Raw genomic sequence first — 26,722 nt, 5'->3', positions numbered from 1 at the left:
AATTACTGATACAATAAATGAAAGTTTAACTGCAGAGTAAGACTTCTGAGATTGACCTGCAGCAATCAGCTAGAGAGAAGACATTAGATTTGATGCATTAATAAACACAAAGCTGATTGTACAGTGGTGTTAAAGAGTTGATCTTCTTTCTGGCTGAGAACTAACAGAGAGGACTTTAACCAGCCAACAGACATGTTTAATTAATGCTAATTTACTCATGAAATTCACAGCAGTTAGTGACAGCTATGATGTGCCGTGGGCGATGTTTGTCATTTTATCTGGTGAAAGAGACGGTCATTGTTGGCTAAAAACAATTAGCTGCTAGCCTACATGAATGTTTTGTACCCTGCCCTTTGCTAATGGCAATTAGCGACAGAGTTAAGTGAATTCATGTACTTTGCCAACCTCAGTGTTTTGACTCAGACTCTCACCACTCATACAATCTGAGTTTCACTTGGATGTGAATGCTGCACTGTGGAGCCCGTCTGTCATAAAGGAGAGCTACACACTGCAACACTAACAGGCCGAGGTGGGCAAAACACAGATTACAGTCAGGAAAGAAGTCGATACCAATCCACTAAAAAATGCCTGGATCAGCCCAGATACAGATCCTTCTCTTTATTACTTTGCGATGCTGGGCTCACTTGTAGCTGTATCTTCAGTAAAACGAAGAATGATTGCCAGAGTTATTCAAAAGCAATATGCCCTAGTTTAAGTAAACTTTCCTTGAACAAATAGTTGATTTTTCAAATTCTGTGCCTGCTAGAAATCTGACAGGCTAATGAAGCAAAGCAGCAAATTGCAGCATAATATGTTAAAGATTGGATTTTTAGTTGTGCATTAGCTACGGGTTGCAGCATAGCTTCAGGTAGCTCCTGTAGCTACACTGTAGCTCGAGTACAGCGCGATACTACCTGATCACGTACGATACAGTTGTTTAGTGCTCCAGTGGTACGATCCATGTAGTAAGTCTACCTACGACATACCATAGCATCAAGAATGAATCCACCTTAAAGGGGCTATTTGTACGTTTTGCTATCATACGTAGCCAATGTTAGCATTAACAGCTGTTTACTTACCAGTCTTGCTGAGAGCTTCGGCCATCGATGTTTTTACATGACAAGAGCTTATAATACGTCACCTGAACAACTCTACTTCTTCAGGTCAGACTGGACGCTACAGTGACTCGGTATCGGAAAGAGATGAGGCTGGCCAGATCCGAGCTAGCTGGTTAGCATGCTAACTTCAGTAGAAGAAAAAAAGTGATTGAAATAGAAGCAAAACAAAAGGGTGGCTTTGAAGTTTGATGGTCAGCTCACAACATTTCTTCTAGACTGGTAAGTAAACAGCTGTTAATGCTAACGTTGGCTATATAGCAATAGCAAAACCTACAAATAGCTCCTTTAGGTGTCTACATGCTCTTCTCCTTAACATACCTACCTGCTTACTTTGCACTTAAATGATCAAGGCTGATTCAATTTCCTGCAGAAGGAAACATTAACTGCCACTGATGTCGGGGTTTCTGTTTTATTCTTGCTCCGCTCTGTGCACTTATAAACTCATTTCAATTCACGTCACAAAATGGACGTTTGATGGATGGCCTTTGTTTCTTACAGTGCCCTGGTGACACACGTGTGCAGCCCAAGAGGCAATCAAGCTCCTGAACTCCATTGTTCTTTGTGTCACAATAACAAATAGGTTCACTGAGCAAACGACAGATGTGATTGCAGCATTGACCGGGCTCACATGAAAATGAAGTAATTAATTCGAAATTTTTATTAAGGTCTTTTATTGCCCTGCTCCAATTTGATAGAACAATAATAATAAGCAGGAGGAATAATGCAAAAACAAGCTTTGAGGACTTGACTTTTGTTCGAGCTTCAGGGCACTGATTACAAACACAGAGAGCAGCCTATCTGTCCTTAGTCAGAGGTTGTTGGTGAGTAAGAGGCACTTGTGAGGCGTATTGTGGTCATTCGTGGGCCCTCGGGAACATATGATTATGGTAACAACACTCTCACTGAGAAAGGAAAAAGTGCACTCTCTGAATCGTGTAAACAGGTTTAAAGATCATCATTACTAGTTGTGGGGCAAACTCAGAAGACGGCTAAAGCTGGAAAGCTTGCACATTAGTTGTGTGAAAATCCGTGTTTAAAAGCCAATTTCAAACAGGGATTTTGAGTCACAAATGTGATGTGCCTACCTATTACATCTGCTGGCTTTAAGATCCATCTTAATGAAGTTATTTGCAGGGGCTTACATCATCGTGTAGAATATAAGCTTGACTGATCCTCAATTCAGCAGAGTAAATATGAATGATGAGACAATCACACATCCAAGACAGCCTACTTCTTTTCATACGAAATACGCTGGTGTGCCCATAGAGCATACAGACGTACTGAGAGAATGTAATTGCATATGATCATTTATTCCGTGTTCAGAAGAGATGTGAGTGATTTGACTTTCTGAAAAACCTATTCTGGGCAGAGTATTGCCCTCAAATATGATGCCCATGTTTTGTGAAATGTGTATTCTACACCTTAGTCGTGCACTGATTGTTCCAGTGTAGCTAGGGTGACCTTTTGGCTCGGCACCATGCCTTCCAACCAAGCACGACTGCAAATGTGAAGCTCGGGCTATGACAAAGACAGAGAAATCAGCATATTTACATGGCATGCTTCTGCGGGAAACTACTCTGCTAATACCAAAGTAATAACTCTTGTCTCGGTAGTGTCCCTGTCATCTGATAATTGAATTGGTAGACAATGCCATGCTGCTGTCACAGTGGAGGCTGGCAAAGAAGATAAGTGCAGTAATGTGGCTTTACACAGAGGCAACATGTCACGGCAGGTTGACAAAGTCATGCCGTGATAAATTAAGAGCCAAGCTAGAATGCTTTGTGAATTTTGCTTTCGGATATTTAAGCAGCGCTTTGGTTACTCTTGATAAGATCTTTGTATCAGCCACATCGTCATGAAGCCATCAATCTTACGACAGTCCTCATTTCACCCAGAATATCTGATAGGCTGGTGATTGTCTCAGCCTCCTCTAAAGCATCCACGCCTTTATTCCACAGACCCAAACTACTTTTCGACTGTGTCTGAAATGAGTACGCTATATTCATTTCATTTCATTTACTATATAACATGTCTGTTATATAGGACGTAGTAAATGAATGAACAAGGGAGTTCTCTTAGTCAACAAACACTTAAAGGAGCTACTTGTAAGTTTTGCTATAGCTACACAGCTAAGGTTAGCATTAACAACTGTTTACGTCTAGAAGAACCGTTGCAACGTCATTCCTTTACTCTGTCCCCATCGGTGGAAAGCAACACCAGTGTTGACTCTTGTCTCTATCACATATTTGCTTCTACTGAAGTTAGCACGCTAACCAACTAGCTCCTCTTGTCACTTTCCGATTAGTGACTCACTGCAGCCTCCAATCTGCCCTGAAAATGTAGTGCTGCTCAGAGGGCGGCAATCACCACCGCCTGCTCCCAGCAACAAACCTGGCAAAACTTGTAATAAAAGGTTTTTATAATTTTAATTACAGTTTTTCTTGATGAAATTAACACTGACTATATTATTCAATTCATGCAAGAATAGCAACAGCAAATGTCAACACTGTGTCAGCAACACAAGTCCAGCCTACACACTATAACTGACATCTTCTTTCAAAAGTTATTTGCATGTGTTTTCATGTTTATGAAAAGGGTGCCTATAGAAATCTTATATGTGACATGTACAAGTGTTTAAAGGATTCAGTATGAAGAGTGAATCACATATTTCTTTTTATCTCCACTTCTTTTTGTTTCCACTGTTGCAGTATTAAACTGAGTCTCATTTGTTTTCACTGTTTTATTCATGCAAGTACTTATACACAATTATAGAGTGGTTGTGTTCCTCACCTTTATGGTCAACTTTCCAGTACAATTAACTGATCATGATTCGAGACAAGCGTCTCCCGAGCCAGTTTTGTTTGTTGTTTGGTCCAAATTGTTCTCCCTTATCTCGTCTATGTGTCCGAGCTACAGGAGAGATGAAGTGTGATTCCACTATCTCTGTGTCTTCAACTCCATAAAGTTAGCTGCATTTTCACATTTACTAGATAAAAGCATCGACTTTATGTCTAAAATGTACTTTTTTTTAATCTGCAATCAGATACAAACTGGAAATGGGTATGTTGTGTGCTGAGTTTTAAGATAAGATGTCTGAAAAATTTTAGCGAGCATGAGCTTCGGTCTGTCAATTAATATATTTTAGATGAATAAAAAGCATAATTTGAATCCAATCTTAATAGCTTTGATGGCTTGGTTGTGCGTCAAACAACATATCCTTTATACATTTTCATTATTCAAAAGCCACAGAGCTTATTTCTGTCGGTCAAAGGCAGATGCAAAGGCTCCTCTTATGACTCAAATCTATTTTACCACCGCAATCTGCTAAACAAACAAGAGGCTCTAGCCGATAGGCCAATGCCGTTCAATATTCATAATAGTCTATAAAGAAGGGCTTTAGAGGATCTGGGTGAATTGCATTGTGGATATCTGAAAGGCACTGGTTTTCAGTCTCTGGTTACAGCCACTGGACTGTTTTCCTCTTTAGGAATTTGCATATTCCGCCCCTGCAGCCTTCGGCTCCATCTACAGATCAGTATTTATTCTGAGTCTTAACCAAACCTGCAAAAAGACGGCCAAGCCTCAGATCTGTGATTTGTCCAGCCTGGAGATATTGCATGAACACTGAAGTCTTAAATCTGAAAGAGAAGGGTTTTTTTCCCCAGTTAGCTTAATTTTATCATGAAATTAACAGTTTTGCAGCAGATAGCACACCCACACCTCCCCCCAGAGAAAATCTTGTCATGTTTTCCATCTTTTCCAATTCATTCTCTGCAGAGCTGCAATTAGTGTGACAGATTACAGGGAGCGACAAACTCCTCTCTTGTTTCCTGCCGCCCTGAGGCAGGGAACAAACATTTAAATACTCATACTCCATTGTTTTCATCTGATGCTTTGTTAAGATAATTTTTTCAAATATTTATAGTTATATCCGAGTGCAGAATGAAGATGTGTGAAGTCAAACCTCAAACCACACCTCTGAGCTGAGAGCAGGCTGGGACACAGCACAAATGAATGTGACAGTGAGAGATGGGAGCGCTACACTAAAAGCAAAATGAAGGCTTTGTCTAGTGTTTGTCTGCCAGTGAATAAACTAATTATATATAAAAAACATTGTTGTACGCATATAATATGATGGATATGATGCAGCTAGTTTGATTACATATTTGTCTCGGGACTCATCAGTGTTACACACAACAACCAACGGCCTAGACCTTCTCACTAAAACCTGAAGTCAACTGAATGAAAAATGAAAACCAACTTGAGTTAGGTCCAGTCCAGTGAAAGCTCGGTATATGGGGCCAAGTGGTTAACAGCAGCAACCCAAGTTCAATTATTCATGGCTGTATGTCTTCGCCCTCATTTCCCGTCACCTCTGTACTGTCTGCCTTTGAATAAAGGCACAAATGTCCCCAAAGTGAAAAATAGAAAGCCCAGTAAAGAGAACAGAAGCATCAGCATTACAGCTGGAACAGCATAAATGTTGAAGGACAATTGGGGCTATTAGCAGATAGAAAATCTGCATATACTGTGTTTTGATCATTTAAATCATTTTCTAAGTAAAAATGCTGGATGACTTATGACTGTGATACTAAACTGAACATCATTGAATGTTTATCTGGCAATGCAAACACTTTTAGTATGACATATATATACAGTATATTGAGTCTAAGAAATATCTGATAAAAGCATTTTTTTTTAAAAACATGTAATTTATGCATTACTGCAAAATGTGAACCCTTCAAGTTGTTGAAATCCCCAAAATTCCCACTCAAAAAAATAAAGATAGCATGACCTTGACAGCTATTGCTCTGACTGAAGGAGTGGTGCCAACATTTCTGCAGCGAACTTCAGGTTTTATCTCCAAATCGAGTGGGTTAGATAATCTGGTTAAACTGTTGAAAATTGTCATTAACTGTGGTGGGAACAGTGTCGTCACAATCGACAGAAATTTGAGCCGAAGCTACAAAAATAAGACTCAGTGTGAAAGAAAATGGAAATGAGAGTTCAGTCCAAGAGCGTAAAAGGATTCTATTGTCAGTGACAAAAATGAGTAAATACCACTGCAAATGTCAAGAGTGTGTGGCTGTGTTATTTTTGCAACCACACCAAAGACTGAAGCACTAACTGACCTTATGATGAAATCACTGGAGTCGATGAGGCTGCCGTACTGGGACCCTTTAAGGTTCCCAGAGTTCCCCACCACAGCGCAGGACCTGCAGCGCTCGGGGCTGGCGTCCATGTAGAGCACCTCATCAGGGATGACTTGGAACAGCTCCTCCACCACTTCACTGAAGTTGGCCGGCTGCCTCTCTGACTGCAACCACTGGTGACACAGCAGAGACAGGCCTCAGAGACAGCCGTGGCTCTAGGGCCACTTTAAGTAGAAGTGATTGAACAAGGGCAGCGGAGCTCGAGACACCAAGCACATTTCTGAAATAACCTCAGGGGCAGCTTAGCTCCGTCTGTGGGGGCTCTTTTGGCCTGGCCTTCTTCGGGTGGCTTTGAACTCGGAGAGACAGTAAATAAATGCAGGAATGTGTGCGCTCCGTATGCTGTTACATATTGTGCTGTGGCGGCTGGAAACGGAACGGATACAGAATGTTCTGCTACAATCTCACACGAGCTTTAATGCAGTTTTGGTGACTCATGGGCTAAATATTTTTATTGCGCCTTTTCCACCGTGCCAAGTCTGGAGAAATCCTATAACAATTTATGAATTTTATTTGATATTGAATATGGTTAATACTTGCTGAAATACAGCTTTTAAAACTCTACTGAAACCCAGATTACTTGATGTACATCAGACATGTTTCGCGTCTGATGAGCTTCTCTTCCTTTACAGCCATTACACTTAGCTGTGGAACGTGTAAGCTTTGACATCTTACTGGAACAAAGAGCCCGGTACACCTGGAGGTCGTGCCCTTGCCTTGCAGCAGCACAGCCCGAGCCATCTGGCTGGACTCGCGTTGATTCGTGACACTTGCCTCATCAAGCTCCCTGTGAGGAGCATTTCTTGAAATGAATAGTGACAGGAGGCAACCTTGCAGTAATTTTTCTATTCTTGCCTCTAATTGGACACGGTGTGAGGTGAATGTGGGAACACCGAAGGCACTGGATGGCTTCCAGACAAAGGTAGTATAATTGTGTGACATACAATTTGTCAATGGGCTTTTCTAATTTAGAGAGCTGTACTTTAATAATTGGATGTACAGAAAGTACAGTATATATTGATTTGACAGAATTAAATTAGCGCTGGTGCCTAATTAGTTCTATAGCTGACGTGAATTCTAATTTACAAGAAAGGGGATTTAAAAAAAGAAATCCTCCACAAAACATTTTAACAACTATTGTATCTATAAATAATTATGGGTTACATTTTTTATGTGTTGTACTTGGCATTACATCCATTTAGATATTTCCTGTGGAGCTGGACCTGGAGTCTGACATGAGGAAGTAACAGTAAACACCTGTCACTGCAGATGAGCAGTCATTTAACACTCACAGCAATCACACAGGTGACAAAATCCATCACACGGGAGGGAGGCAGAGATAACGACTGCAGTGTCAGGTCGTAGTCAAAACTGAAAACTGGAGTAAAGTTAGTGGATTTTCATGGATATTCATTTTAACTAACTTCAATGAATTTCGAAATCAAAGAGTGAAAATCCTTTATCTCGTTAGCTCTAATTGGAAAGAAACAATTTACTGCGTGTTTTCTTTATCTAAATAAAACCATGAGGTGACCGTTAAAGAAGCACTCCAGCAAATTAGTATTACACCTCCGGAAAATTGAATTTGTACTTGAGAAGCTGATTAAAAAAAGGAATGGGAATCAAAGCAGCACACTGGCTTTCAGTTCCTTACATGAGTCAGACTTTACAAACTACACTTCCTATAAAACAACTCAATCGCATCTTCTGTGAGAGAGAAACTTACATACTTTATGTATTGTTTTAATGTTTAAAGGTATTGAAGGCTACATTTTTTTTCCCTTAATAAGCTGTTGGGAAAAACTGTAGTCAAAACATATTCATGAACAGCGGCATGTTTGCATAATATTTGCAACGTTTGTGTTATTACTGTCGGACTGAAGGAGGCAGGTTGCAGGGGGCCGAGCTAAGGGTTGTGCTATCAGCTATACATTGAAGTTATAATGGTATAAACATCTATCGCTCGCCGCCTCGTCCACAGATTTGGGAGAGATGCTGGGAGAAAACAACAATTTCCATATCCACCGCCTCACTTGTTAAATGTGAACAAATTGTGCGTGGGAGTTTGCTTCACAACTTGATCCTGGTGAAAATCCCTTGGATTTGAAACAATCAATGTGGCGAAAAACAAACACTCCTTGGGAGCTTTACAGCAGTGTGCGTGATCTTGGTTTTTTTATTTTTATATTATTCATGCACAGGCTTTGTTCTCAGCACCTCATCTGCTCTCAGAGGCTGAATGTGGATGTTTCTCTCAGTCCTCTATAGGATCACAATGCAAATCCCCTTAAAACGAACAAAAAAACTCCCAAGAATCCTTACCTGCCACCATTTAAAGGTGTCATCAGAGAGGACGCTGTTCTCTCTGGTCATCAGCGGGTGGATGGACTGATTGAAGTGCTCAGCGAACCAGGGGTCGTCCTCCAGCTCCGTCATGCACTGCTGACAGGCGCATGGCCCTTTGGAGAAAAAGTTGTCCGACAGGTGAAAGGCGTACTTGAAGAAGTAGAGCGAGGGGTCTCGGAAAGTGTAACTGAACAGGAACGTCGTGAAGGTAATAATGCAAAAGAGCACGGCAAAAGTCCTGATTCTCCTCCGCTTGGGTAGAGACATGTCGTCACAGTCAGAATCAGTTGGCCGGGAACTTTGGGAGGGCGACGGACGAAAATAGCATCATGATAAATCTCGAGTCCCGAAGGTGTGAGAAAAAAAGCGACCCTGTTGACCACATCTCTCTGTGGTGGATTGAGCGTAACCTGTTGTTCTTATCCTCCAGAAAACACAGCATGTGGATGGGAACCAATATCCTCAATAAAATCCATCCATGTGTTTCCTTCTTAGATTTTACATAAACCAAAGGAAGGTAAATCCACAGCCGGGGTCTGTCAGCTTGATGCCTCCTGCTTAATCAGATTCAGCCACTTTTGCTGACTGTCGGGATGTTGACTCTGTGAGGTCAGTGACTGATGTGTCATCCATTCTTTAATGATCCATCTAGAAGGCAAATAAAAGGACATTTCTGTGACACTGGGAAACATTAAGGGAAAAACAACCTGTGAACCCTGAATACTGTTTAACCATAAGCAGACAGTGGATGTAAATTCTGCACTGCTCAGAGTTCTTGTAATTTCACAGTACAAATAGTTACAAAATGAAACTGTCACATCAACCCTACAATTTCTTTGCATGGCTGTGTTTCATTTTCAGGGTTTTGTTTATTGCTCTGTTTTTTTTTCTTCTCCTTTTTCTTCTTCTTCTTCATCTTCAAATTACACAGGATGCGTCGCAGTCTCTCAGCTCTTAAAAAGACCGTCAAACACCAGAAATGCCTCCATTGATTGTGAGGATTATTACAGCTCTGGAACAAACAGGCACCAACCTTAATCACCAATCCCACTGTTAGGAATCTGTCAATAACTGGAAACAGCCTTTGTTATCCGAGGTAAAATGAAAGTCCAAATGCACAAATCTTTTTTACTAACTGGGATAATACCAAAATGAGTCACTGGTACAGTGCCCACATTCACAAATACAATTTCAGATAGTGTACATTAGGGAAACAGTTTCCTGTGATTTCGCTCCTTTTTCTGCTGGTCTTCTCCAGTCTGCCACTTTAAAGGCATAAAATTTTAAACGTTTTTTTATTTCCCCCCACGCCAGTTGTAGGTGATATCATTTAAACCAGTGATTCCTAACCAAGGGGCACTTCAGCAGTTGCCATATGGAAAGATTGTGCTGATCTAATGTGAAAAACAGACATTTCAATTAGATTTAGGAAAATTACATATACTGATTCTGCTGCGAGCAGCAACCTCCAGGGCTGGAAACTGAAGCCAACGAAGAACCGCAGTTCCTCGAATGGCCACATGGGGCGAGTCAATCCCCATAGACTCCCATTTTAAAAAAGACATGTCGCAAAAAGTCTTATCAGTCACGACTAGCAGACGGCGGTGAATCCAACATGGACAGCCAAAGGTAACGCCACCAATTTGTCTAACCACTTGGACACAGTCACACTGCTGAATATGAAAAGTGCGTGGCTCAAAAAAGAAGAGAGAAAGTCCGATAAGTGCCAAAGTAATCGTTCATTAATGGTAAATGAGGTAAATGTTTGAAATAATCATGACATTGATTTGAAGTCCTATCACCGAGCCCCGCTGCAGAGCCTGTACAGTCTGTTAGAAACATACTTGTGACCAAGCTCCCAGGATAAAATAGAACAGAGGAATGTTTTTTTCAGACCCCGGCTTTTTCACATCTGACAAAGCAGGCGCACCTCCTGGGGTTTCATATTCAACATTTTTCAAAAGGCCACCTCTCCCTTTAACAGAGCCCGGGTTTAATTCTGATGTGCAGCTGCGTTTAGGCTTCCACATATAGTGCTATATTTAGCTAACAGCAGATCCACGTTGCAGATGAAGTGCTATCATCACCGCACACAGGGTGAGAAATACATCTGAAAAATTAGCCCTAGAAACACTCTACCTGCCCTTTGCTCTTAACAATTTCTGAGCCAGGTCTCCAAACAGAAGATTTGTGGGGAAACTCCATTATGATGAGAGAAAGGCTGCGGGTCTTTTCCTGATTAGAAATTGATCAGGTCATTCAAATTCCACCCTGGAGGGAAGCAAAGAGGATTGTGTTTAAGACGGGGGCGACACAGCTTGCCTGTTGATTTCATTCTGGCCATCGGAGCAGAAAAACAAACTGTACAGCCATTTATCAGCAGCACTGACACAGGCCAATGCACAGGAAGGCTTATAAGTGATCCCGTCTGCTGTTCGCAGCTCCGTAACTCACAGCGGACTGAGGATTTGCATACAGCCCAAGGTTGGTTATTGTCTAAGGCAGCGAGTTTGACAAGGATACCTGGGGACACTTATAATGGACACTTCAATGACTACGCCTACTTCTATAAAGCAGGCTGTTGACTCCACTCAGTTTGAAGCCCGCTGGCAATAAGGGACCAGGTAGATGTGAGCTCAAGCTGAATATATTCTCAAACAGGTGGCGGCGACTCCCCCCCCCCGCCTTTTTCGACAACACACCAACCGTCATCTCGTTCCCCTGACCTTGTCCGACTGAAGGCTGGCAACCCTGCGCTGATCAAAGTTCGCCAAGCTGAGACAGCAAAGCGTCTGTTCACACTTCAGAAGGGAGAGAGAAGGGGGGGGGGGCAGAAAGAGAGGGGGTGGCAAGCAGCAGTGTGTGAGCTTAGATTTTCACCCTAATCTTCAGTTTTGAGAAGTCATCAACTTTTGCAGGGTGTAGTTACAGTAAAGTGTTTTCAGTTTGTGCTCTGTGGAGATTGTCTCTCTCCCCCAGCTTACCTCTGCTACTAGCGGGCAATTTAAGAAGACAAAAATCTGCAGTTTTAAAGGGCTCATATGTCTCGTACAGTTCAGAGAGGTATCTCTGCTGCTGTTGAACCAAGCCTCTCAGTGGGAGTTATCTCAGCAGCAGCAGCTTTGTCTGTAATACACGCACCTCGTTAGATAAATGAACATGTCAGCGTCATGTCTCTTACACAAAAGTCACAATGGCAATCTGACTAGGTCGGCCCTAGAAACATTTTCCAAACACTGCAAATCCGATTTGAATGCTGTCACATCAACGATGAAAGCTGCAGCAGCACGAAGAGCACGCACACATAGAAATTAAACACACAGCTTAAATGATAACACTTCGGCCAATTAGCACGTCGCCCCAAATCATGTGGCAGCAGATACTGTCCTCCTGCAGATACAGGTCAGGAGCTTCAAGTTAATGTTCACACCAAATGTCAAAATAGAGAGAAAGAAAATGTGATCTCAGTGACTGTGGCGTGATGATGGGGTTGGTTTGAGCTTTTCTGAAACTGCTGATCTCCTGGGATTTTTACACACAACAGTCTCTAGAGTCTTTACTCAGAACGGAGCCAAAAAAAAAAAAAAAACTAGGCTCATCAAAACTGGACAGTTGAAGACTGGGAAAAAAAAAACGTAGGCTGGTCTGATGAATGTGGATTTCTGCTGAGGCAGCAGATGTTCGGGTCAGAACGTGGCTTCAACAGCGTGAATCCATGGACCCAACCTGACTTGTGTCAACAGTCCAGGCTGGTGGTGGTGTAATGGTGTGGGGAATGATTTCTTGCCACACTTTGATCCCTTAATACCAATCAATCATGGTTAGAAACAACTGTGGGAGGGATGTGGCAGAAACAGGAGATTGGTTGATGAATGTGCAGCTGAAAAATCTGCAGAAATGATGTGCTGCCATCATGTCAACACGGAGCAGAATCTTAAAGTCTCCAAACATCCTGTGGAATCAGTGACAGGAAGAACTGAGGCCCGAGGCTCTACCTAGTGTTAGTGTGGGGTTCCTAATAAAGTGCTCAGTGAGTGTATATCCCAAGTATTCAAGAGAATAAAATCACTATTAAACCACGAAAAAGTAAGAATGTTCTCTTTTTACAGCCTTGCACTGCAGGGCAAGAGATCATACCAGCTGTCCCCTTCCTTATATTTTAAATCATCGTTCGTAGGTAAATTTATGAATATCAAGCAAATGTGAGTCCTGCGCTGTCGTGCTTAAAGAAATCTGCAGCAATACTCTCTATCTAATAAACAATGAAACGGATGAGGAGATGTAACCTTGATCCGTAACCAAGAGAGAAACGAGGGTGAACGCCCACCGCGCTCAGAATAGTCATTGATCGAGGCTTTAACAGTAGAATAGGTTTTAAAATCTGTCACTGATGCAGCTGGTCGGAGAGAGAGAACACACTGTTTTAATGATACCATTACTCGTAAGGCCAGTGCCGTGATGCGGAGGTTCCTACTGCGTCCCTGCTGCGTTAACAAAGTGGCAAAAGTTGGTCTTGACGTGGCTTGAAGGAGCGAGGGAAGTTTCCCATAACAGACATCGACTGTATGTCTGACTGACAAAAAGGCCATTGCTTAACCAGACAGATGAACGATGTTATGTTTTCCGCGTCTGAGAAAAGGGGCTTCAGAAAGCCTTCATGTATAAATAAAGTAGCCTAACTGCCCAGTTTCTTAATATGAATATTATTATGCGACAGCTGGAAATAAGAAAAACCCGAATGTCTGCTTTCATCAACTTTCAGTATCTGAAACTGCACCAGATGGGACGAATAAGAAGGAGATGTTAAAGGCAAGCGAGAAGAAATCCAGAGGGATCCTCTGTGAAATTCCTGCCCCATAACTAATAATATCACTCAGAGAATAAAAAATGAAAAAGCTCCAGATTTTACATTTGATGGCATCACATCTATGAGTCTTCATGCTCTAGTCTCTGGCTTTGGTGGAGAGTATTTCATTTTCACAGCTATTGACTTTCAGTCAGTGCTTTATTTTAATAAAAACGGAGGCATGGTTATGTTTGCTGCTCAAGCACATAAAGAGGATTTGAGGGGCACGGAGAGACTGAAAGGTCTTCTCACAAGATTTGAATAAAGGAAGAAATTGTTCTGAAATCCGTCCACAGATATGGAAGTAATACCAGGTCAGCTGTCGGATGTACTTAATTAAACTCAAGGAGAACAGTGTGAAAAGACGTACAGTATAAAAATCTTTTCTTTTAGTGTTTCTCAAAGCCTTAAATCTAAAACCATGTTTGCTGTAAGAAAAAGCATCTGACTTCAATCTTTTTTATTTTCATGCTTCTAAAGAGGGTTTGTGTGGCTCTCGCTGGGCTGGAAATAGTCTCCGACCCCTGGTTTCATGAAACTCTTTCAAAATCCAGCGGAGTGCAAAGTGGTCGAATTTAAAATGCAGCTGTTTATCTAGCCCCTGACTTTTTGAAGGTGAGAGGTTTATTATATATATATTTTTTTTTTTTTTGTCCAACAGCAATGTGTTATTTTAAGCATTTTCAAACTGCAGTGAGTGTGTGCTCTTCTAGCTATTGATGTTTACACATCCTGATTTGTGTGTGTGAACATATACAGGTTCCTACGAGGGAACAAACTACACATCATCATCAAAAACAGTGACATTCAAAAGTGACCGTTTGCTGCTTCACAGACTAATACCATCTATAAACAGTCTGTGTCCTAACCCTAACTAAAGCCTGATTTATCTTATTCCTTCATGAACACGGACACTGCAGTTTAACTTAAGTCAGTCACACATACACCATCCTGCTACTGCTGCACTAAATATGTATCAATCCACATATGAAAATAGTTCCCAACAAATACATTATTTACTCCTGTCTGTTGAAAACTGCAGTGTCCAGCTGTTTTAGGAAACTATTGAGCTGTTTTTGAAAATGAAATTTTGTCTTCCATAGAAACTAGGGAAGTGCAGATCGCAGTTCTATCCGTGGACACTGCGGTAATTCCCCGGACCAGGCGGGCCTGGTCATAAAAATTAACATTCTGATTAACAGCGGATGGGTTGCAGGTGGGTGAAATAATATATGATGTATGAGGAAAATATTAATTACATTCTCTAAGACGTGAACATTTTTTTAAGCTTCATTTTGCATCAATTAGACTCTATTTAGATTGCTGAACTAGTTATGATTTATCATTTATTTTGGGCAGCAACCAAACATCATTATTAATTTGTTTGTGATCAGGAAGTAGCAGTGGCATTGAGAATTTTAATGTCAGACTGTGTTCAGGCTTTTGTAGAAATACCTGTTGCCTTTTTCTACTTCAGTGTAACATGTCACAATATCATCACATGTAATATCCCACTGAAAAATGATGGTAATGTGTGATTGGGTGTGGGTCTCTAAATAACAGGGCTGACGTCACAGCCGATCTGCGCATCACTGGTAGGAACCGGGACAAACCGCCCAGTGAATTGTTGGTTTTGAGATTTGTTGACAATTAGAAGAATATATAAAAATACCACGAAACTGCTCTGCGAAGCTTCAAGGCCTCTGGACCTAAAAGTTTAATTAAGTAGGCTTTATAGTTAATTTTTTCACTGGTGTCAATACACCTTTCGAAAAGGAAAACTGGGAGAAATGTACTTTAACTCTTTAATATACTCTTCAATACTGAAGCGTTTTGATGCCGAAGAAACCTTTTGGAACCGTTCAAAACAGAGCTGATCCTTGTCCGTCATAGAAACTCAGGCAGCAGGCTCTCAGCCTATTGGCCCTGCCTCTGAAGTGCCCACCCCCTTACTTTGCTCTGACTGGTCAGAGGAGATGTCTATCCACAAACTAGCATCAGTTAGAAAAGCTGTAGAAAAAAACAGGCTTTTCCTGACTGTGAGAACACGTCATTACGTCTCACTCTCTTCCGGATACAAATCGCTCTGTTGTCTTCTTTGGACTTCTCATTACGATATTCACAGCCTGGAATACTTTTATAAGGAACCCTTTTGATTTTTGTGACCTGTGGACCGTTACGGACGAAAGGAATACAAACAACGGATGAATGGAGAGAGAATCGGAGTTCTACACGTCTAAACGGTAAGCAGTCACCACACTCTGCTGGTACACCATGCTGGGAGACATTAATAAATTAAATTTATGTAGGCCTACTCATAGTTAGCACAAAATAAACCAAATATTTGAATTCTACAGCCTCTAACCGATCTAAGGAGGCGCAGCCTGTCTATATTGACAAATGCTAACAGGTTTACTCCATCAGAACATGTTCAGAACCTCACAATGGGCCCGTTGACGGGCCTGCGGGCCGTATGACGTTAATCTGACAGTTACTTGGCAGCATAAGCAAAAAGCTGTCATCTAGTTTTAATTCAAATATGGGGAAAAAAAAAACAACTTATTTGTGCTTGTAAGTACATGACATCACCTTTATTGATTTTAGCACTCATTTGTGTTGCTGTTATTAGCGATCATAAGATTGTGGTTTGTCTCTGGCAGTCTGTTCTTGCTGAAAGATAGTGATCTTTCCATTTACACCATGTACCCCCTGCTTCTTCTATGCCCTTGTTGCTGTTAGGTTTACTGTTATTAACATAACTCTAACGGACCTTTACTCATTTTGCCCTGGCTCAGCGGCTGATTATAACTCTTAATTTTATTATCCCAAAATTGTATTACTCACTTAGACATTCTCTCATTGCATTGCCACTGATTACTGCAGACTCTTATTAGTCACGTCCTTCACACCCATCCATGTACCTGCAGTTGCCAGGAGCAATAAAGTTTCCCCGGTGTGTTAACTCCCTGTGAGTCTGCCTCGTTCACCTCGGGCTCATGTCACTGAATATAAGCACAGAGAAGTGCAGATGAGATGAACCTTCACACTATGACTCTGAGCATTTCCCTTAGCTCAGGCTTACCATTTAAGCCCCTTAAGACCCCCCCCCCCCATGTAAAAAAATAACCCCATTCGCCTCTGTCTGATAGTATGGTATATTGTATATCACCTTGTTTCCACTCCAGCTATATTATGTTGAGTGAAATATTCAAAACCTGCGCTCAGTGTTTTTGTTCTGTCAAGTGAAAATATGCTGCATGTCTTATGGGTTTACTTTACATTTCCCCAAAATTCAGTCTGACATGTTTGGTATCTTTGGATACTTTTTGCATCTGCGTTAGAATTTAAAATGAATTTCTGTCACTTTTGAACAGTGTTTACATGCACAGCACAAGTTTGTAAATGGCTGACCCACTGGAGGATCACTCGGGCTTAAAATGTATTACTAACATCCAAGCTATAATATATGCTGATCTATAATTATACGTTTAATTAATGCAGTTAAAGCTGAATTCACGTACTATATGTCTGGGAAATTATACAAAGATGGCATGTAGATGATAAATAATTCAAATTGCACTTACAAAGTCTCAAGGAAATGAAGCTCTGAGGAAGCTGCAATCTGAAAGAGTACAATTTTCAAATCACAAGAGCTGCTTTTGAAATGGTAACTTACCCAGCCTGATATAAAACAAGCTGACAGTATCTTAGAAGCTGTAGCAAGTGACCATTTAAGACACCATCTGTTGCTTTTTGATGCTATAAAAGAAAAACTACACGGGGCTGGTAGCACATCTATGCTCACTTCCTTATTGAGAAATTCCTTGTGCCCCGCCGCTTGCGCTATAGATTGACTGGTGAGAGTATCAAGATGGTTAGAGGAGGAAACATCAGAGAGACTCAGACACATGTTTCAGCCTCAGTCAGACCCAGACTCAGAGGAGTTTGTTGCTGATTCTGTTTTGCACCGCAACTAGGAGACCGGAACAGTTCGTGTAGGTAGCATCTTGTATGTTTGTTTGTTAGTTTATAACTGGCAGTGGCTGACACAGTGTTTGTGGGTTTGCTAATGCAAACTCTCGCTCTCTTTACTGACAAAAACTGTCCCAATTCAGGGGCTGCATCCTCCAAGGGCTGCATTTGAAGACCGATTGCATCACGGCTCGGCTGTCCCATACGGAAGGCTCCCTCAATTGTTGTATTATTTAAACATCATATATTTACATTTGATTTTCGTCCGAGGGGATCTTTAACTGTAGTTATTTAACATCAACTATGTGAGTTAACAAAACAACAACAAAAAAAATCTTAATTAACATACTGCATGCAGGTGAACATTTACACTCGGCTAAATAATTAGTTTAGTGGATGAAAGAATCTGAATGATTTTTTTACATTTGGGAAAAAAAAAGAGTGGGCTTTGTTTTTCAACTTTAGATGAACTACCAGGTAGCTCAGGAAACTCCTGATTAAACTTTATGATACTTCTCATCATACCATTTTGAGCTCATCACCTTAAAAACTCTACATTTGGACAAATGCATGAATATGGTAATGAAATGAATAAATGTATATAACACACGATATGAGGTATAGGGCCACAGTTTGTACAAGCCAATTGCTTTTCCCAGCTCAGTATCCGCCGGCTGATGATTCTCAGATTGGAAAAGCCCCTGTTGCAGTAAAACCAAACACAGGTAAAGGTAGCTGCAGCTCCAGCTTCCCCCTGAAAATTGGTTTTGATGTTTACTCTCAAACGGAAAAATCTCCCAACCATTTTGCATGCAGTCGAATGTTTTGTTTTTTTTCCTGCACTTCGACTGATAGCAAGGTGGACAGAATGTAAAGCAGCTGAGATTATTGATGTGTGTTGTCAGGCACGTCCTCTGTCCAAAATGAGACGTCTGCTTCATTAATCATTAACAAAGCGGAAGATGTGGGATGCCTCATCGAAGTCGATTTGCACGTTTGTCAACAAAAAAATCCGTGTTCCCAGGATACTGGTGACCCAGCTCCCATATATCGCCTATATTTTTTTATCTCTGTGTGGTGATGAGGCCATTTTGCATGCAGGCCAATTTTTTTCCTGCACTTTCACTGATAGCTAGATCCAGCCAGGAAAAAGAATGTAAAACAGGCCTCAGTATTAATGTGTTTTGTCAAGGAAGTTCTCCATCCAACAGGCAATGTCTGTCCCATTAATCATGAGCACAGGGGAGGGTGAGGGAAGCCCTGAATTAAATAAACCGGTCCATTTGCATTTTTGTTAACATAAATATGTCTACCATGATGCTGATGGCTCTTTATGTTCAGGGTTTGTGATCGGTTTTCTTTTCTCGTTTTTTTTTTTTTTTTAGAGCAGCTTCACACCAGAGGGTTACATTTTCTTCTTCATGTAGATGTGAAAAATGTGAGCCACAAAATGAGATCAGAGGCCAAGGCAGTATGTCTACTGGGGACTGACGACACATTGAAACAAGTAGCCTACAGTGAGGAAGAATCCTCCAAGGATTTCAACAGATTTGGCTCACAACAAGGAGACATGTTTGAAATGGCGTGCTTTCAAGTGCAAGCGGTCCTATTCAACTGCATGGCACAAGGATGCTGTCTTTGTTTAATTTCTGACAATCATCATTCAGACATCAGGCGGGGATGACAGATCTGTCACTACAGTACAACAACAAGGCCGATATAAATTTTTTTTTCTTCTCTTTTCCAAATCGAGTGATTTCTCTATCAGTGTGTCAGTCAGATCCACTGAGGAGTTCAGTCTGTGTATGATCTCGTTCCAGATCCACTTCTGCATTTGGAAAAAATTCACTTCTGTCAGGAAGAACATGAAAAGCAGACTGTCCTCTCCAGAGATCGACAGCATTGGTTGTTTGTTCATACTTGAAAGAACCTATGTTTATGTTCAGAAGCATAACGCAGCAGGAAGTGCTGTGAAGTCCTTCTAGAGGATTGGATTGAAGGGTGGATGGTTCAAAGTGTCTGACTCAGAAAACGATGATTGGCATCAAGTCTTTTTCCAACAGTCAGTAATGGTTTCCTTTAACTAAGATTTTCCCCTGGAACACTAACGAAGGAGATCTCGTTGCCTAAATGTACCAAAAGTCTAACATGGACTGAACAGTATATTCTGTTGTTCAGGTTTAAGCACCTGTCAGAAAGCTGACTGCAACCCTCCAGCCCAGGGGCCATATTAGTTTACCTGCAGGAAATTTGATATATCTTTGTTGATCAATAGCAGTGATTTGATGATTGTGTTTCTGAGTGCTGACATTTTAAGCATTCACTGCTCACTTTCTAGCCTGCAGTCTTGTTCTGGAACAAAGACTCCCTGCCCCTGATGATCCCAATTTTCTCTCCTAACCCACAGTACTAGCAGCTCCACAGTGGAACACAGTGCCATAAGTAAGTAACGCGTTAAAGCTCGTTTGATTTAATATTGAAATCAGGAAATATGACAGGGTTGGTAATACTACTGAATCCACTTAGAATCAACCCCCCCCCTCGAACATAATGAACCTGCAAAACATCTGCATTTTAGGATTGTCATTGTGTGCTTGTCAGCATGCTGATGTTAGCATTTAGCTCAGACCACCACTGTGCCTAAGTTCAGCCCCACGGAGCTGCTTGCATGACTAAAGACTCATAGTCCTGGTGAAGTCAATATCAATACTGAATCAAGTCACTCCTCTACTAATACTATTGAACCAACCGAGAATCAACACCATGCAGCTCTATGCAGATTCCAGCTACTCTGATCGGTAAGGAACTTGTGCTGCATTTGCATTGTTCTGTAGAAGTAAGTCCAACAGGAGCTGTCTAAAAGGACTGCCAATTAAAAGTCAGTGGCAGAATAAAACCTCGATCTGTTTGAGCAAATGCAAATCAGCCCCATGCAAAAATTAAGCAAAAATTGTAAATTCAAATAATCTGAATTTGCTTTTTAACTCATACCTGACTTATTTATACTCTTTAATCAATCTGGTTGTTCCATGCTATATTAATATTCAGCTGCTTCATTTCCTGCAGATGTTTCACAACAAAAGACTTCCAGAGAAGTGTCCGTATTCTGCCAGCTGAACAGCTTTTAATATGAAACAGATTAGAGAAGCATTCAGTTTTCATTATTGGCAACAGCAACAGCGGCAACAGCAAATTGACAGAGAAAACTGGAGCAGTTCAGAAAACTGCTTTTTTTTTTTTTAAATAAAATATTTAACAGGAGGAATTCAAAATAAAAGCTACAGAGCTCTAATAAATAGTCTGATAAAATAAACTCTATTTAAGTATTTATAGTTTACATTTTCAAAGTAACTCACCAACCAGCTTTCCTTGGTGGTCTCACTGTCTGGGTGGTCTCCACATGAAGCGAGCTGCCAATTAAAATGACTGACTTCCTGTTACTTATGGATCTGTAGCAGTGCTGTAGATATGTGTGTCTGTGAAAAAGCTCTTGAGCCAAAACAGTTGCAGTATTTTGCACGCCGTTAACTAGCTTCCTCGTTATGACAATGTGTGCCAGTAACAGAGGAGGGAGCGATGGAGGAGACAGTGTAGATGCTCGTGTAGGAGGAGATATTTTCTATTAGTGTTTTTACAAATTGTTCTGGTCCCCATGAGAACTTGATGAAAACCATACAATAGTTCCACTTTGTAGATTTCGACATACAGTATACTGACTATATGCTTTGGGAGTTAATGCCCAAATGTTTGTCACTTCACTGTAGAGCCGGTAAAGATATACGGCTCTACAGTGAAGTAACAATCACAGATGGTCTTTTTTTTATAGTCCCATTCAAAATCAACCACGACATGAAAGGACCCCAAAAACTTTTTAAAACTTTCAGAAGTTTATATATATTCGAGGAGCCTATATGCAGGGAACAGATGGACTTTTTTGGCAGACCTTTCAGTTACAGTGTGTGGGATTAAGACAGGCTGCATTAAATAACCTGAACCTCCTCAGGAAGAACAGCCAGCTCTGGCCTGTCTAATCTACTGCAACAGTGTTATCGGACCACTGCAGGTTGTTAATAATGTGAGCCCCCCCCCTCCCACTGCCCACCCCACCCCACGTAGTCGGTACTGGGCCACCGTGTGGACTGTTGGCTGGACTCGGAGCCTTCTGGCTGTGTCAGAGACCCACAGACAGCTAGTTTGTTTCTGTATGTATCAGCAGTGCTGGGATCAGTACGTGGTGGAATTTGTCCGTGTCGACCACTAATAAAATCAGTCGAGGTCTAAAGAACAGTGTATTAACTTTCAGTGTGACATCTGTTGACCTTTATGGACCACCTCAAATCACGGCAACAATATGTAATATAGTAGAAAATAAAGTCACAAAATTAGATTTTAAATAAAAGCTGCTCCGGACCATCTCGTTTTTCTGATAGCGACTCACTGTAACTTCCAATCTTCCCTGAAGATGTAGCGCAGCTCAGAGGGAAATGTTATATTATATATTATTATAGAGGGGATTATAACATCTTGCCTTGTAAAGGCAACGATGGCTGAAGCTCTTGTTAAGTGGAAATCACCCCCGCCCGCTCCCAGCAAGGAACCACGTTCGGCGGCAGAGAAAACTTCAAATAGCCCCTTTAAAATTTTACCTCATAAAAGTATAAAACTATTATCAGCAATTCTTTTTCTAATTGTCATTATGTGGAAGTGGGCCTTTCAGAGTGTTATCATCTGCCTTGGAAAATACTGTCTGACTCCAGAAAGTCTCATCGTCAGGGAGGATTTATTGATAGTGGTTGTTACCATGTGCATGTGAATGTAAATTCCAACATTATTTTCATTTTGTAATTTCAGTTATTAGTAATCAGTGACTTCCAGACATGCTGCACAAGCATTGATGAAAACATGACAGTCGAACAAACAAATAACCACATACACAGGGACACGTGCAAAATAAAAACATACAAGATGCTTCTCCAAACTTCACAAGCCACAGCCCACCACTTCAACCTAAAACCGTTTTGTGCTTACACATGTGAAATGTATAAAGCCACTCCAGTTAGTTGTTACTCAAAAGTCCTGACACATCAATAAACTGGCCTCAAATGGACACAAGAAGGAACGATGCTGCCTCTCTGAAAATCTACAAAGTTACAGTGTCAGTACTTTAAGGAAGATTAACTCACACCGACTGAAACATGCGTAATTACTGCATGAATCATTATGCAGGTGCGTGTGCAATTTGGAAAAGTGCACAAGGAAAAGATCATGGCCGCTAATGAGCATGATTACTGAGGGCTTTTATTCTTCCATCTAGGCGACGAATGAAATATCATTGACAGACATATTCATTATTTTGAGCTCTCCTTTAAATGAAACATGTTGTCTCATATAAAATGTAAAATTCACACTTTCACATTCACATTTCTTGTTTAAGTTCAGCTGCTAGCAAAGACCTGATGCCGACGTGTTGTTCAGGAAACGGTGCACAAAAGAAACTAACTTGCGAGTATCGGCTGCAGTCATGGATGGATTATTGACCTTGCTTACCGGGCACAGACTCAAGGGGCCCGAGGGTCTCGGGGGGCCAATAGGCCAGAAACTCCATCGAAGTTACTGTTAAAACTTCTTTTTTTTTTAGAAAGTCACAGAGCTCAGTTCAAAGACAAAAAAAGAACCACAAAGAGTCACAGAACTACAAAGAGACGCAGAACAACTACAAAGAGATGCAAAACACAGAGAAGCACAAAACGAATAACAGATCGAAGAGAAAACATTATTGGAAGTACAAGTGTGGTATTGATGCGAGATGAAGGCTTCATGTGATATACAGCCAATAGTCTAATAATGTCAGCAAAAAAAAAGAGACTTTTGGAAAACTTTAAACTCATTTGACAGGATTATTGCTGTTGTTAAATATGACAATCCGCCTCAGTTATAACTCACTGGACTGAACCTGCTATAAGCCATTAGAAGTCAGAGAAAATACCAAACCAAGCAGGATGCCACTGAAGGATAAGATCATATGGAAAGTCACACACTGCGGCTCCTTACTCCTGTGTTGTGGTGCTAAGTGGATATCTGTGGTAAAGGAGCTTTGTAGTGCATCTTTTTAATTTGCTACAAAGTCCTTTACCACTGTATTCTCACTGTCTGAATGATGTTGACTCCCCCTCACATACCTCCTTCTCTCTCTTCACGTCTGATCCGTCTACATAACCTCAGCGCATTCCTTCAGTAAACAAGGACAAATGCACTAGATCGCTATAAAGTGACTCCTTCCTCAAACACGTCCTCGTTCATCAGGAGGCCTGGTGCCTCCACGGAGACAAACGCAGAGGAATTTCAGCTGACAGCAGACTTTAAGAAGCCATTCAGCCATTTAGTAACGACCCCACTGGATTGTTTTAAACTATGTTTGACATCTCACTACCTGGATGATTAATATGAATCCATACAGACACCACCTGAAGCCATCCCTGTTCTCATCAGTGTTCAATCCTGTAACTGACGTTTCATAGGAGTCTTTCTTTAACTTGGGACGACGTGAAGCTCAAATTGGAGATAAGAAGACAAATGAGAGATAACAGGACGGCGCCTTGAGGTGGCCCCTGGAATCATACCAACCGCGGGCTGTTGGCAAGATAGTTTGTAATCCAGGACACAACAGGAGCCTCTGCATGGCAGCAGTACGCTGTTAGAGGCGCAGTGCTATCAGAGTCATCTAAATGGGAGGGCGGACTGTGGAGCAGCTGGGTGATGGCCTCATCCACCAGGGGATGAGCCTGGAAGGGGGTCCAGAGGGAGACTCAGGACGGGTCTGGGATGATACAGGAGAAATGAACCAGTGCTTAGTCACTGGGTGGAGGTACATACACTCAAATAATCAATATTAACCTAATAAAGGACTGCGATATTATCATTTAGATTTCTTTATCTGATTAGCCTCATTACAGTAAGAGTATAATCACAACTAAATGTCTCTCTGTCTTTACATACGTCTGAGTGAGTGAGTGAGTGAGTAAGTAAAGGAGTTTTTGTCCTCTCAGACCTTTTGGATCAATTACATGAAGCCATTAGAAAATGGATTAGAAATCACATTGATCACACTGATTCCCACTAATCCAATGTTGTGTTTGTACTGGAGGGCTCAGCACAGCTGGCTGGCTCACTGGAGATGTTCGATATCTCTGTTTACAGAGCAGTGTGTTTACAGTACAAAGTTCACAACCGTTAAGTTTACAGAATAGTTATCGTTGGTAACAGTGTCAATATTGCTTCTGTTTCCTTCCAATGAAACCATGCAAAGCATTTTCAATAATCTACTGATGCATGTACCATCTGTTTTGGATTTAGTATCTACTAGACATTTCTCCATCAGTGGCGTCTTCAAGCACAGGGTGTATTTTTGCTGGAACAACTGGTGTCCCTGAAATAAAAATGCAGATATTTATTGACAACTGGCATAAAGCTAATATTTAATGATGCATTTCACCCGTTACTGACTTCTTACAAACTAGATTTTCTATTTTGCATGAATAAGGAGAAGATTTCCAATATTATATTCTTATCAGTAAATACAGAAACAAAATGAAGGTAAAGTGTTGTGCTACAGTAATTAAAATCGGTTAAGTACGGTTACAAAGTATCAGTTACTACGTTGATAATGAATTAAATGCAAACTTGCTAATTAGCACAAAACACAAACTACAGCTGAGGCTGATGGGAATGTTAATGTTTTAGCAAATGTTTGATCCTAAACCAAAGTATAAAAGGACAAACTGAAATTTTGATCTGATGATGGCACGAGATGAAATGTTAAAGGTCCCATATTGTATAAAGGTAGATGTCCATGTCCTTCTTTGATTATAAATCAGGTCTAGGTTCTATATTAATACTGTGAAAGTATCAAAGCCTCAGTCCACAGAGAAATCTACACAACCTGTATTCAGAAACTGAGCCTTAAAACGAGCCGTCAGGACTTCCTGTAACTTTGTGATGTCACAACAAAACAGTCACCACCCTCAGCCAAGCCCCAAGCTACATCCCTTTAAGGGATCCAATCTGATAACAGTTGAAGGGGACTTGAATATGTGTAACATATTTCATGACAATCAATCCAACAGCTGTTTAGACATTATACTCGCAACCAACTGGAAGAACGAGAGGAAAGGTCTAAAGTCAGGAAGCTACAGTACATCATGTGGGAACCATGTACAGTATATGTGCATCCATCCAATAGTTTTTGATAAATTCAGTATGGACCAAAGGCATGGGCTGATTACCAACCCACAGCTACAGATAAATCAAGGTTGATGCCTTAATAAGTTCCGAATTGGGGAATAGTGTGTGCAAAAGTAAATAAGCTACACCTGTTATTTCAGCATGTCAGATTCATATTTAATCAACATGTCATGTCTTCGGCTGAAAAATTAATTTTCAGCGTCTGGTTGTGAACATTAACCACTGCGCTCTCATCTGATGAAATACAGAACACAACTGATGTTTCACATTCTGACAAATGTTGAAAGCTTTTACTAAGTGGATGTGACAAGAGAAAAACGAAGATTCAGACAGGATAAGTGGGCTCAGTACTAGATTCAGATTATCAAACTGAACCCCAACAATTAAAAGGCTGAATTTTATCATCTACAAGTGGCGATATTTCACGTTGCCTGAATTGAATGAAAACAGAAACTCACTACATTTATAATTCCTTAAACTGAGTAACATTTTATAGGCACAACAAAGGTAAGAGCAGCCCTGGAAAGATACTAAGTCCATCTTATTATAAACTACAGATGGAGAATGATCGGCGAGCGCTACAAAGCGATTTGCCAGCAAGTCACTTCAGCCCATGTGGAGTGGACGAATGTTTCTGCCCACACTTTTCTCCTCTCACCTAAATTTCCCTGAATGCCTCACTCAGCTCAGATGGAGTACTTTGCATAAATGTCAAACCAAAAGTCAAATAAATGAATTTCATTCTGTAGCACAAGAAAATGTGCAAACAGAACATTTTTTTTTTTTTTTCCCGGCTGAGCTTGGGGATTGTAAGCAGAGGTTACAGGATACATTTTCACCCATTTGATTTCTCCAGAGCTTTTTTCTTTTTTTGGCAGAGCATATTTGTCATAAAGTTGGGAGGGTGGGGGGGGGGCGATCAGGACAGGGCTGATACCTTTAAAGGGCAGAAATCTAAACGTTGTATGTGGTGAAGACTAGTGTGC

General features: G+C 41.0%; 1 protein-coding gene across 2 annotated transcripts in view; it reads right to left on the bottom strand.

The window, feature by feature from the left end:
- Window positions 1–26,722, bottom strand: part of LOC111671475 (CMP-N-acetylneuraminate-beta-galactosamide-alpha-2,3-sialyltransferase 1-like) — a 58,751-nt gene that overhangs the window by 16,091 nt on the left and 15,938 nt on the right. For both annotated transcript variants that reach the window (XM_087179912.1, XM_023428574.2), the window contains exons 2-3: window positions 8,654–9,325; window positions 6,251–6,444 (exon numbers count right to left, since the gene is read on the bottom strand). In XM_087179912.1, coding sequence (XP_087036038.1) covers window positions 6,251–6,444; window positions 8,654–8,944 — 485 coding nt within the window. In that variant the 5' untranslated portion in view covers window positions 8,945–9,325. The remainder of the gene's footprint in view (window positions 1–6,250; window positions 6,445–8,653; window positions 9,326–26,722) is intronic.

This window comes from Seriola lalandi, unplaced genomic scaffold (genome assembly GCF_002814215.2).
Source record: "Seriola lalandi dorsalis isolate HSWRI2012SDOR001 ecotype SW California unplaced genomic scaffold, Sedor1 jcf7180002054879, whole genome shotgun sequence".
Taxonomy (NCBI): Eukaryota; Metazoa; Chordata; class Actinopteri; order Carangiformes; family Carangidae; genus Seriola; species Seriola lalandi.
Note: the sequence above shows the minus strand (reverse complement) of the source record. Positions and strands in the feature narration are given on the sequence as shown.